Source organism: Macadamia integrifolia, chromosome 7 (genome assembly GCF_013358625.1).
Source record: "Macadamia integrifolia cultivar HAES 741 chromosome 7, SCU_Mint_v3, whole genome shotgun sequence".
Classification (NCBI taxonomy): domain Eukaryota; kingdom Viridiplantae; phylum Streptophyta; class Magnoliopsida; order Proteales; family Proteaceae; genus Macadamia; species Macadamia integrifolia.
In genome coordinates, this window is record NC_056563.1 from 30436330 (window position 1) to 30450776 (window position 14447).

General features: G+C 36.7%; 1 protein-coding gene across 1 annotated transcript; it reads left to right on the forward strand.

Annotated features, from left to right (window-relative positions):
- Positions 1 to 375: 375 nt before the first annotated feature.
- On the forward strand, positions 376 to 10065 carry LOC122083055 (protein PIN-LIKES 3-like). Its single transcript, XM_042650726.1, has 11 exons — positions 376 to 716; positions 1360 to 1528; positions 2778 to 2857; positions 2973 to 3097; positions 3473 to 3594; positions 4868 to 5092; positions 6261 to 6356; positions 6907 to 7007; positions 8269 to 8321; positions 8440 to 8625; positions 9576 to 10065. The coding sequence occupies exons 2-11, from the start codon at positions 1394 to 1396 to the stop codon at positions 9698 to 9700; spliced, it is 1248 nt and encodes a 415-aa protein (XP_042506660.1). The 5' UTR covers positions 376 to 716; positions 1360 to 1393; the 3' UTR covers positions 9701 to 10065.
- The last annotated feature ends 4382 nt before the right edge of the window (positions 10066 to 14447 follow it).

Here is a 14447-nt window from a genome sequence, read left to right on the forward strand (position 1 = left end):
AAACGTGTTTTTAGAACGATACCAATCGGAGCCTAAAGTTACGTGCTCAAATCGCTTATCTACTCTTCTGTTATAGTAAGAAGCCCAACGGTGACGTTGGTGCTTACGGCCTTTTGGTAGAAGAAGTGACGAACAAAGGCCTCAAGGTGATGAGGGTTGCTGTAATTCTTATCTATTTCAATTTCCAGCGCAGTCATTTCGGTGCCCTCGTGATTTTTTTTAGTCCTTTTACGGTTTGTTTCCCTGTTACTGCAAGCAGCTCGCAGCTTTGCCATGCCACTAATAATATTATATATAATTATGGGACACTGCGATGGAGAATTCCTCTGTTTCTGTTCTCTATATAATAAATGTAGTAATGGGTTCTGTCTTATGAAGCTAACTAGTGCCGGTGAATCTCTCAATAGGTTCTACTCTTGTTGACAATTTCGTTTTGGTTTCTCTTTTCCCCTGTAGATTCAGGATATAGATTGTTGAGGTGGCTAGGCTAGACTTTGGACCTTGTTCTTTTTTATTCTTATCTTCACCTTCAAACCTCAAAAGATTTCAAGGACTTAGTTGTTTGTCTCAGTGATCCCATCTCCAGTTTGCGTGGAAAGAGTTGAACTCGACCCCCCCCCCTTCACCATTCTGGGGTTTGTTGGGTTGGAGCAGAGAAGAGGCAAAGGAAGGTTTTTCATATATTTTCAAAGGGCACTCCCTTATTAAGCCACTTGGTACCTTTTTGGTCTACTCTCCACTAATTGTTGCTCAAAAATCTCTATTTGCATAAATTCGTTTTGTTTTAAGAGAGCAGGACTTGTTTTGAGACTATCTAATAACTCTGATAAACTTGAAACTGGTTCTGATGTTTTCTTGCAAGACATTTTAAAGGAAGGATTTTAATAGTTTTGAATCTAAAATGAAGAATTAGAAGAGGAAGAACTATTTATTTTCAAAATTTTTTGGGCAATAATTTTCAAGGTTTCTTCTTCTGCAGCATTGTATTACCTCTAGTTATCTCTGATAAGAAATGCTGGGGGTGGTGGTGTTGTTCTACTTCTACCTAAAGGCAACCTCCTATGTTCCTTAATTACAATATAAATTTTGCCCGTGGGGGAGTTGAGCTATTAAATTATTATTTTTCTTAACTGAATATTGGAGACTCAATGCTATTCTTCTCAAGCTGCCACTCAGTGTATCGGGGAACTCTAATAGAAAACATGATATGCTTCTTTCCCTCCCAACTCTGTTTAAACGTTAATTGTTATTTTTCCTCAAAGAAGTCCAGGTCATTATTTTCTAACTGGAATATTAATGTTTTAGATTGTACATGATAAGAAACTTATTTTAGAAATTTTCTTGTATTGGAATGGACAGAGAAAACTCTTGAGATTTGTAAGAAATTCTCAGCATGGCTATTCTGGATCTCTTCATTGCGGCCTCAATTCCAGTGCTGAAGGTCCTATTAGTTACGTCTCTTGGGTCCTTTCTTGCATTGGACCGCATTAATATTATGGGAGGTGATGCTAGGAACCATATGAATAAAGTGAGTTCTAAGTACCTCCATCTTTTTATTTATTTATTTATTTTTTTTACAAGGTTGAATCTAGTCATTCAATAATTTTACTGAAAATTGATAAATTGGTAGTATAATTCATAAGTTCTGGTCTCCAATCTTCATATCTCTTATGTGCAGTTTTTTCATGATTTATCCTGGGGTGAAGGGCAAGAAGAAATATAACATGGGTCACGGGAGGGTTCTATCTGCAATTAATTTTGTTCCTCTAACAGAAGATTAGGGTGAAGAGATTGTATTTCTTGTCACTTCCAATGTTACATTATCTCACATATTTGTTTGTCTATGGACATCTTAATATCATTTCATCTATAGACTAATCAAGATCAATCAAGCAGTGGGCCACCTCTTGGAACTGCATCTTGTAATGGTCCAGTGTGTGTGTGTGTCTCTCTCTTTCACATCCAAGGGGGCATGCTTGTATGTGTGTGTATGGTCCATGTTTTCTTGAGTGATTATGATAAAATATCAACTTGATTTGTCCTTGGATTTCAACCACGTAATGAGCATCCTAGGTCAATTGACAGGCTTACTGCATCTAGTTTAAAATTCCAGGACTTTAGCTCTCTTTTTTCTCTGTGAGACATACATTTGGCTCTTAATTCTCATCACCAATTAAACTGGTACAATTAGGTCTAAAAGATTCTCTGACTACTGTGTTCAGCATCTACAATTTGGTGAAAATAGAATGAACTATGGGCTGTCAAGCATAGAAAAAAATTACATAAAACAATCCTAGGCCCAGCTGCTGAAGCCAGGTACCCTTTGGCAGTTACATTTATTCTGCTAAAGAATGAGGCTGATGAGCCCTGTAATGCTGCAACCCATCCTCTGTTTCAGAAGAACCTCCACAGGGATTTGGTCAACTGAGTGAACCCTTTAAAATGGGCTGATCAACTTTGTCATCCATTGCTTCTTACATGCAATTTCTGATCTGGCCTCAAACTAATGGTGATAAGGCCTGTGAGTTGTTTCTGTTGTTGTCTGAGATATGTAGGCAAGTTTGTAATGTATCAGTCATATTCGGCAGTTGTTTGAATTTTATTAGAAGAGACAGGAATTACGGCAGGGAACAACAGTTCAATTATTGGACCAATGTTTGAGGAACCTATTTTACCAGTAAAAGATTTGTGTGGGGATTTTTGTTTTCTAATATTTCACTTCTAAAATCAAACTGATTCTTCTTATTAGAAAGCTAATTAACTTTACCTGTGAACAGGTTGCGTTCTTTGTATTTTTTCCGGCACTTGTGGCGTCCAACCTTGCCAAAACAATTACATATGAAAGCATGAAGAAGTTGTGAGTTTCTTCTAATCCTGTTTACAACATCCATTTACGTTAAGATGAAATTTACTGTCTGATTCACTTGGAGATGAATCTCTTTCTCTCTCTGATAATTTTTGGTAATGTGTAGGTGGTTCCTTCCTTTAAATATTTTTATTACATATCTCATTGGTTCAGTGCTTGGATGGTTGCTTATAAAAATCAGCAGACCTCCTTCCCATCTAAGGGGCCTTGTCTTTGGTTGCTGTGCTGCGGGTAATTCTTGTATGATTTCTTAAATTTGTCTGTTAATTCTCTAGGCTCACCCTGTGATTTAATCTCATGCTGAGTTCCTTAAAACATGATTGAAAAGAAGAGTTGGGAGGTTTTATTTATATACTTCCATTGCTACCAGTGTTACTATACAATTTTTGGCTTCTCCAATTCAAGTGACTACTTGGTCCAAATTACTAGCTTGATTTTGGGCCTAGAGAAGCTTGAACTTTAGCACTGCAACCACCCAATGTCTGCTAATTGAATGGTGAACTGTGTAGGGAGGACATGCCATGCTGCCAGTCATTATGAAAAATTTGTACAGTTAGATTACTGTTTTGTGCGACACCTCATCTTTTTTCCCCCTGATTGAAACAGGAAATATGGGGCCTATGCTTATCATCATCATCCCAGCGGTCTGTAGAGAGAAAGGCAGCCCATTTGGTGCTCCTGATGTCTGTAGTACATATGGACTGGCTTATTCTTCACTTTCTATGGCGGTAGATTTCTTACATTTCTTAGAAATAGCTTTCTGGGATTTAAATTTCCAAAAAAATGATTAGGGATGATAAGTATCTGCTTATTATGAAATATAAGAACCTCGACAAACATGTGCATTTAGATACTGCAACCATGAAAGGTTTCCAATGGGTAACTTGCTCATGAGTGTAAAAGATTAAACAATCTGTATAGCATTCTGAAAGAAATTAATAAGTAGAAAATCATGAAGAAAATAACACTAGTTATTTCTTTAATAATACTCGAAAATGATTCTATTTCTCCTAATGTTTTGATGGTGCATTAGTTTGTCCTACTTTTTCCTGTTCTCGTAATTCTTGTATCTTTCTAGTTTCTTGATTTAATTTTTGTAAAATTAAGAATATTGATGTGCTGTTGTGACTAAGTGCATCATAAGCTGGGACCCGAGGCTGGTAATTGCAGTCTAATCAATTGGCCAAATAAGAATGGTCTTGATCTGCCATATGTCACCTCTACATGTGGCTAAAAAAGCCCTGTAACTGTCCTGCAAAACCAGAACAGATAATCTTTGGCCAAAATTAGTTTATTTTAATTTATTAAGCTTTTACTATATATTACTGTTTATTGAGTAATAATGTGTTCTAGAATTTGTCGCATCCTTAGTAAAGATTTAGGAAATGTTTATTGTTGTGGAGATCTCAAAATCTTTTGTTATCCCTTCCTTTCTACAATCAACAAGTCATCCTCTTCATTGACCAGCTGTTGGTTTGGTCGGACACCATTTGGATGGGCATAACCTGCAAATTCTTACCAATTATATAGTTTGAACCTTTGATGTATCAGCTGACTTTAGCCACCAACCCTAGTTTTTGTAGCCATTGAAGTGTAATTCTTTACCAATAACTTTGTAAGTAGACAGTTGAACAATGTGACCATTGGGTAATGACAAGCTTAGAGGCAGCTAATTTCCATTCGTTTCATAGTTGGGCCAGTGCTTGGTATTAGGAGCAAGGAGAAAGAACTCATGTCTGTCTCGTCAAAAACCAAAATTATGTAATTTCTTACCTTCTCCTCTTTCTACGCACCCACCGATGCACATATGCATATAGATCCATAACAGAAGACATTTGAAAACCATTTCTTTGCTATTATGTACATCATATGTATAGTAATCATATGGAACAATAACTAATTTTTTTGCATCTAGGAACATAAGATTTAATATTCTTGCAGTCGTTGACTCTAGGCAAACTTATTTCAATTTGTGTTTTGGTTCTTATTGTGATAATTCAGATTGGGGCCATTTTTTTGTGGTCATATGTGTACAATATTGTGCGGGTATATTCAAGACGGGGCACTGAAGGGATTGATGACTCCACAAGTAACTCTTCAGAGATACCTTCAAAGGTACTCAATGGGAGTTGCACAGAGCCTCTACTTTCAAAAGATTTAACAGTCTTGGATAACCATGCTGACCGTTTTTCACTGCCACGCACTACATTAGAGGCAATACAACAGGTTATTTCCTGCTTTATCATTATTACAATGAATTCCCCTTTCTCACCCCCCCCCTTTTTCTTTCTTTCTTTCTTTCTTTCTTTCCTGTCCTTGGTGATGTGTTTGTGTCCATGTGGACTAAGCATCCCTCATTGGGAGGAGGGTGATAACAAGAAGGATCAATCTAGATTGATCTTTTTCATTATCAAAGAGGTTTCAAAATGCTTTAAGTATTAAATAATTTTTTTCTTCACCCATGAACTTGGGTAACAGGTTTGCATCCCAGAGCAATCTAAAGTGGCTAATGAGTCTGATGTATTTCCGCTTAGTGGGCATCCCACATACACTTTATATATTGGCCATGACACCCTCTCCTCATGCTTAGCGTCAGCCAGTAGTGCAATGCCATTTGTTAAAAAAAAACCTTCTTCTTTGGACACATTTGAACTTAAAATTTGAAATTTAATGGCTGGTATTAAGGAAAAGTATGATAGATGATAGGCAATGGATCTGACAGTAAACCAAATATGTGATCAATCAATAGGGTGCCCTAGGTGATAGATGGCCAGAATCAACCCCATTATCCTTCTGCATGGGTGAAACAAGAGCAATCACCTGGCAATATAACACCTGGAAATAATACAAAACTGATATAGAAAGAAACGGTAAATGAATGAGATATGTTGTAAAGAAAATGGAAGTCAGAATCAGTTGTATCCTTACAATTTACTGTCTCAGAATTCACCTTCTATTTTTTTAGGGAAGTTTTAAGAAATTACCAAATCTAAACAACTGTTTAATGGGGCCTTCATGCTTCCCATTGAAAATGAAGATATTTGCAAGATCCTTACTATATTATTAACAGAACCATCCTTATATGTTTCTGATAATTCTACTCATGGTTCCAAGGAACACTAGATTTAGAAAACATGGAATTTGGACTCTGGAAAGGCAACTGTTACAGTCCATTGAAAACCCAGTCAAGCATCACTCTAACCTATTTCTTGGAGAAAATATTGACATGAGAAGTTCAATTTGGGTTGTTCGCTATTGGATGAATGGACAGATAACTAAATCCTGTTGTTTAATACATGCGCGCATTTCCACTCTAGTTTCCAATATTACTTTATCAATCGTGACAAGTTTGGGAGAGAGAATTGAACTTCTTTTCTTTTATGTTTTGTGACAGGTTTCAATTTCAGTTAAGTTTAGACAATGTTTAAAGATGCTTTCTGAAAAGATCAACAACTTGAAGGAATTGTTGACACCTTCTACCATTGCAGCGGTATGCTTATCATGCTTACGTTTTTCTTCAGTAGCCACTTGTTTTCTTCAACAGAGGTTGATTACTATTAAGTATAGACTGTAGCATGATGCTTGAGGTGGGAACCACATAGTTGTACCACCTAAGTGAACTTCCGGTTTGTGATTCTAGCTTCCATTGGTGTTGTATGGGAGGAAATGTTATGTACTGCATTTGTTACAGGTGTAAATCCTTGTTGAAGAAAGTTTTGGAAGTTCGCCTATCAGAAAGCATCATATCCAACTTATAAGAACATACATCACATTTACTCCTAAACAACAACAAGAAGTAATATGTAAAAAATTTCTTGAGGCTATCCTTTTACTAGGACATGAACTTGTTGGCTTTATCTTTTGTATAAAAAAGACTTTGACTTCAGACTTATTTTAGATTCCCACCTTTCTACTCTTTTGCTTACTTATGTGTTTTTTGTAGAGTTCCTTTTTAAACAAGATTTCATTATGAATGAAAGAAATTGCAAGTGAAAACATCTTCATAAATGTTGGCTAAGCTTATTTTGTTTTCTTTGTAGATTGCTGGGTTTTTTGTTGGAGTAGTCCCTCAAATCCGAAGGTCGATGATTGGTGAAAGTGCTCCTCTTCGTGTCTTTGAAGAGTCAGCTTCTTTGCTTGGGTATACAGCCTACTGAAACTCATGCCTTAGATCCATAGGTCCATATATAAATTTCTTCAGCTTTAGATTACTCATGCTTAAGCTCTAAGATCATATCTGTTCAGTTTAAATCTGCAATTGGCGTAACTCTTATGAATTCCTTCAATCCCTCAGTTCAAAGTAATAAAAGAGAATAAGACGAAAGGAGAGGAGAAGAAGAAGAAGAGAGAAAGCAAAGTGCGTGGAATGCTCAGGGGGAGAGTCAATTTCTCTCCTCTATGTTTACTAACTTGTCAATGTTATGTAGAATTACATCAATATTCACCACACTACCATAAGAGCACCTAGGGAGGTAAAGAAGGAAAAATACAAGATTATAACAAAGTATAGCCAAGTACCCATAATACCCTTATTACATGAACTCTTACACCCCACCCCCCCCCCCAAAAAAAAAAAAAAAAGAAAAGAAAAGAAAAGAAAAGAGAAAAAGTAAAGTGCCATATATTTTCTGTCCTTGATGCTAAACTGTACATATTCCCGGCCTATCACCTTATCAGATCATTTATGGATGTCTTTTAGATAGATGGTCTTCGAAAATCTATACAAAACCGAGACTAGGAAAACTATTTATTGGGTATTGTATATTCTCACACATGGTTGCATGTCATAAAATTTGTTCTCTAAAAGTTTGCAGAGGCTCTTTTGTTTCAATGTACACCACTAAGGTGTCTTTGAGTTCAATCTCTATTCCTAGTATTTATGGGGAAATCCCAAACTTCAAACTGTGCCTCGTTTCGCTTCTTTTCAAACTACTAAACCACCTTTCAATGAAGTTGTCAATTGTAAGTGTTTGATTTCCTTTGAGGAACTACAGATTGTATGCCTCTTAATGCTATACTCGGTATCCTTCCTGACTTGAGGACATTTTGTATATCAAACCCTCAAATGGATGACCATTGAACAACTATATGAGTTGTAGATCTTGATGTTTCTATTCACGTAACAGTTGGCTTTTCACACCGCTAAAGCACCTTTCAATCCATTAACCTATTCTTGAATGGATGGTTAAAACCTATTGGGTGGTTCTGGGGTTATGTTCTCTCTGAGAAAGTTGCTTTTGTTTTGCACTGCATATCGTGACATCAACTACGCAGACCACTTGTCTTCATTGCTCGAACCAATCTAACTCCATGTTTTGTCATGTGTAACTTGGATGACCCATATTTGTGCACCTGATTAAGTTGTAAATCATTGTTAATTTCATTCTCATTTCGATTTGCAGTGAGGGAGCCATCCCAGCTATCACCTTGATAATGGGAGCAAACCTTCTTAGAGGTAATCACTGATTTTGATATTGTACTTTCTGTGGATATTAAAGGAGATAGGTTCTTGGTGAATCTTTTTCCAACTCTGTTAAAGAAAGATCTTTTCTGACACTTGCATTGTCATTCAGGTTTACAAGGGTCAGATATTCGTGCATCCCTTATCGTTGGGATCATTGTAGTTCGTTATATTGTACTCCCACCATTGGGCATCCTCATTATTAAATGGGCATTGCATTTTGGCCTGCTGCACCCAGATCCATTGTATATGTTTGTTCTTCGTCTTCAATTTGCAGTCCCACCAGCAATGAACATAGGTATGCCAATTTATTATCATCCAATCTAACTCCATGTCTTGTTTTGTCATCTTTGCCTCATTTTCTGTGTTTTGTGTCTGCGGATGGGAATGTCTTTCTGATTAAAATTTGAAAGTAGTCCAGTTCTCTTCTTCTTTTCTCCCTCCCTTTTTTTTTTGGGAGAGAGGAACGGTCCAAATATTTTTTTAGGATCAGTAAATTTGGAGCTCCGTTTGCACCTCGGAGTTCTGATCATTTAGAGTGACTCAGGATGGGATTGTAAGGATTTCGCAATTATATTAAATGTTTCTTATGGCTTAGGAAGCAAGGGTCAGAGTTTTAGAATTGTAACATTAGATCGGTTTCTGTACTAGGAACTCCAAAGGTAGGAATAGGACCGACCAAACATGCATATTGCAATTTGATAGCATTCACAGTAGGATGCTCATTTGAAAGTTGCAGCTTGCTCAAATCCAGTTTTCTGTGCATTAAATAGTAACTGAACACCAGAGCATACCACTGTTGAACTACTGTATAAAAAAAAAAAAAGGAAATTACACCTTGGTTTTAGGGATTACGAGTTGTCTATAAGTATTTTTACAAAACTGTTGGTCAAGAATCAGAGATTTAATGTTTAAAAACTAATGGTTAGGTTTGTGTTTGACATGGGGAACTGTGAAGATGGAAATAAGTTGTCCTTTAAAATAAAAATTGGTCCGAGTTTCTCTACTCTGTGGGTGTGGATTGATTGTCCACATCCACTCCCATTGGAACCATTGCATAAGGGATGGGTATTTTCGACTTCGTCAATAAGGTGTGGGAGTGTAATGATGACCTAAGATTCCAATCACATGGTCACATCACTTGTGGAAAAGAAATTTCTCTGTTTCACTGGTGAAGGAAAACTTGATCCAAATTTTTTTAATCATTTTCTTACTCTGTTCTGATTTGTGTTTTTATGAAATTTACAGGAACAATAACCCAATTGTTTGGTACTGGTGAGAGAGAATGTTCTGTTATTATGCTATGGGCCTATGGATTAGCTTCGGTTTCACTTACCCTTTGGTCAACCTACTTTATGTGGCTTGCAGCTTGATATTGCTTCATCCTGAGGTGTTTTGACTAACTAGAAACCTCACAACCAAGCATGCACCATTTCAGCCTTCCAGGGGCAAATCTTTTATTTTTTTTTAAGGGGGTGGGGGGCATTTCATCAATACATGTTGATGATGATGCTGCCAATTGCACCATGAGATGGCACGAAATCTAACTGCAACCACTTGGAATAGGGCAATTTGACTTCTTCTTTTCCAAAAGAGGAGGAAAGGTGCCAAGGGGTTTGTTTTGTCTTTTGCCTTTTTTTTTTTTTTTTTGGGCTGTGATAAATCAAACACTATAATCTCAGGATTGCCTGTGATTATATGTAATTTTGTATATGGCTTCGCTATAGTGAATGTAATGTAATACACAGCTCATTGGAGTTAGAAAATGAGTTTTTCATTTCAACAAGTTGATAATGATAGTGTGGTACATAAACATGTGCTTTAAGATAAGCAAAAGGAGAAGTTTTCCTTCATTGTGGGTGAAGGAAATATCCACCAATATATCGTCCATCATTACTCTCCCGATATGTTGGAGGTCGGAAATGCTCTTCATTGTTCCAAAACACCCTCCATGTGCAATGATGGACCATTTCACCGTGGGTGAAGGGAAACTCAGTTCAAAGTATAATCAGATTTATGAGCGTTTCAAAGGGTTAGATGTGCAAATAACTTAGTCATGTTCAATAAGATGTGTTAATGCATCCTTCTTCATGGTGGATGGCTCCAGATCGTTCATCTCTGGTTGGTAGACCCAACATATTTTCTTCTTATTATATATATATATATATATTTGACTAAAAGTTTGGTTGGTCAGTAAGGCTAAGAATGTGAATTTAAAATTGAAATCGTTTATTGAAATCGAATCGAGCTGTTTACATTGAAACCATAAATTTCAAATTGGTGGGACTTTGAAAGGAAATAGGATGAAGGCCATATCAGCATAAAGGAAAGCTCTACTTTCAATAACCCCATTATAACCAAACACATCACTTTCCCTTGTTTTTGGGAAAGTAAGTACAATTTTCCCATACCTGGAATCCCATTCCATTAAAACTCCTCTACACAAATGGGGCGTGAGGCAAATATTGATTGGATCAAAACGATGAAAACTAAGAAGGTAAAAATGATACTAAAATAAATTTTTTTGTAATCATTTAACATGATTGTGTAAATAATTTCAGAACATTTCAAATTTGATTATAATAGTTAATTTATTTTGAAACAAGATTTCTTGATGTTAAGAAATAAAATAAATATTATATTTAAAAAATATGATTACCATATTTAATAAGAGTTAAATAGAGGGGATCTCAGTGTTGAACTTTGCGATGGCATACGAACTATGCATTACAAATACTTTCTTCGAGAAAAAGCACATTTAGCTACTTATAAGAGTGGATTGCATACAAGCCAAATTGATTTCTTAATGACTAAAAAACCCGACAGAATGCTTTATAAAGATTGTAAGGTTATCCCGGGAGAGAGTCTAACGACACAACATCGACTGCTGGTCATGGATATGCAGTTTAGTATGAAGCAACACAAGAAGTGATCCACTTAAGCTCAAAAATAAATTGTAGACGACTACACAGAGTCCCCCCAAAATCCTTTTCTGATAAAGTGATCGAACGAGGCTCGTGGGACTATGTGGGAAATACTAATGAGATGTGGACTGCAATGACGACTACCATTAAAGAGGTCCTAAGTGTGATTAAGGGAGGGTTGCGTACCCCTAGAGAAACCTGGTGGTGGAACAACAAGGTTTAGAACGCCATTCAGAAAAAAAAAAAAAAAAAAAAAAAAGGAATGTTTTAAGAAGACTAACGAAATTGAGGATCGAACAAGATACCACAGAGCTAGGAATGAGGCTAAGAGGATTGTGGGGAAAGCTACAGCAAAGAAATATGATGATCTATATGAGAATCTTAATACAAGTGAAGGAGAAAAAGAGATCTATAGGATTGTTAAAATAAGAGAAAAATTGAACAGAGACTTGGACTAAATTAGATGCATCAAAAGCGATGAAGGTGGAGTGCTGATACAACATGAGGACATTATGAAGAGATGGGGTGATTACTTTTGTAACCTACTAAATGGAGGCAATGGGACTGAGAGAATGGACATGATTATAGAGGGAGGGTAGACACGACACCGATCGCACTTTGGAAGAGCTTGATGGGCAGTTACGGCAAGTTGATGAAATCAAAATTAGAGAGGCCATGCGAAGGATGAATATAGGGTGAACGACGGGTTTGGATGAGAGAGCTTGGGAGGACGTGGGGTGGCTTGGTTGACCAAGTTGTTTAACAAGATCTTGAGTACAAAATCTATGTCAAATGAGTGGAGGAGAAGCATTGTGGTTCTGATTCATAAAAACAAAGGAGATGTCCAAAACTGCAATAACTATAGGGGCATAAAACTTATGAACCACACTATGAAGCTATGGGAAAAGGTTATTGAGGCCCACCTAAGAAAAAAAACCAAGGTATCAGAGAACTAATTTGGTTTTATGCCATGAAGATCAACAACAGAAGCCATTTATCTTCTAAGGAGGCTTATGGAAGTTTTTAGAGCCCACAAAAAGGATCTACATATGGTCTTTATTGACCTAGAGAAAACATATGATAGAGTCCTGGGAGAACTAATTTGGCATGTCCTTCAGAAGAGAGGTCAGAATAATTATGTGGACATAATTAAGGACATATACGAGAGAACGGTGATGAGTGTGAAAATGAGAGACGGGCAATGTAACGAATTCTCGATCACGATTGGGTTACATGAAGGATCTGCTCTAAGCCCCTATCTATTTGCACTCATTATGGATGACCTAACGACGCACATCCAAAGCCCAGTCCCATGGTGTATGCTATTTGCGGATGATATTGTCCTGATAGATGAAATTGTGGACGGGATTAATACTAAACTAGAGTTATAGAGATTAAACTTGGAATCAAAAGGTTTTAGGTTAAGCATGACGAAGACAGAATATATGATGTGCCCCTTTAGTCAATCTAAAGGAGGGGAGGGAGTGGTGAAGCTTGGGGAACAAGAATTACTTCGGAGGGACTGTTTAAAATACTTTGGGTCTATCATTGACAAAAAGGGAGGTATAGAGGATGATATTGCTCATAGGATTAAAGGGGGGTGGATGAAGTGGAGAGACACATCGGAAGTATTATATGACAAAAGAATACCTATTAAACTCAATGAAAAATTTTACAGGACAGTGATACGATCGGCTATGATGTATAGAGCAGAATGTTGGGCCACCACGAAAAGTAATGTGGACAAACTGAGTGTAGCTAAAATGAGAATATTGAGAGGTATGTGCGGAAAGGCCAGGATAGATAGGGTAAGGAATGAGAATATTAGATATGAAGTGAGGATTGCCCAATCCATGACAAACTCTGTGAGAGCCGTTTGAGGTGGTATGGCCATGACCAACGGAGACCAATGGAGGCCCCAGTGTGGAAGAGTGACCAGATTCATCGAAAAGGTGTTAGAATAAGTAAGGGCAGACCTACGATGACTAATAATGAAGTGGTATAAAAAGATATGCAAATTGTAGGGCTCGATCCTAGTATGACTTTGGATAGAGTTTTGTGGAGGACAAGAACCCGTGTTGCTGACCCCCTATAAGGGATGTTTCCATGATGTGTCTCTATATTCTACGATACTCTCTAAACTTTTTTCTCCTTTTAACTTATCTTTTATGTTTCTTTACTTTCTATTACTTTACTGCATTGGATCCATGTAACCAACCCATTCAGTTGGGATAAGGTTATGCTTATTGTTGTTGTTGTTATTGTTGTATTTAATAAGAGTTAAGATAATTACATAGAAATAATTACAAAATTATTTATTCATTTATTTTTCCCTTTACTTGCAGCACTTCTATGGTCGTTGTATTGGCAATAAGTGTCATAAGCCTGCCAAACAATATAAATTATAAAATTGGTCACATGGATATTATGTGCCTTTCTACACACTCTTCTTGACTTGTGGGACTCTTATATACGAATAATAACATCACTCATTTTCATGCACTCTTCATTCTTGTAATGATATAAATGTTAAATGCTCATATGTACGACTAGATGATCGTATAAACAAAGAATCTAACCTCCTATTCCCATTTGCTTGTCGTGTGAAAATTTATTTCACACATGTAGCATGACGAACCCTTACCTCAAACAATAATAAGTTTCCTTTTGAGTATCGTAGTATCCTCCTAAACCAATGTGGTTAGAATTGTTAATTACTTAAACTTGCATCACTAAAATAAATATAACACATAGAAAGCGATATATAATTTGACATTTGACGATGCTAGTAAAAAGAACTTTTGATAATGAGTTGATGATGTAAAATTGAAAGGATAACATTAACACTTTAGTCAAAGAAGGAACGGTTGAATGGATCATTGTTCACTCATTCACTCATTAAAAACACCTCCACCAATTAACCCCGAAATTTAGAGTTGATAAAGCGACTGAGACCCTTAACTCTCTACACCACAAACATAAAAAAGATCTCAATAATAAGAGCTGGTGTTTTCTAGGTGGGACATAGGAGTCACGGTCAGACATAGGCATAGGGGCATCCGAGCACGTGCCCAAGATAAGCCACAAAGAAAACTTTGACCTTCATAATTAATATGATAATTTTAATGCCTTCATTGCAAGCTCAAACAAGTCTAGACGAAAATTCGAGGCTCTATTATGCAGTATAAGAGTGTCA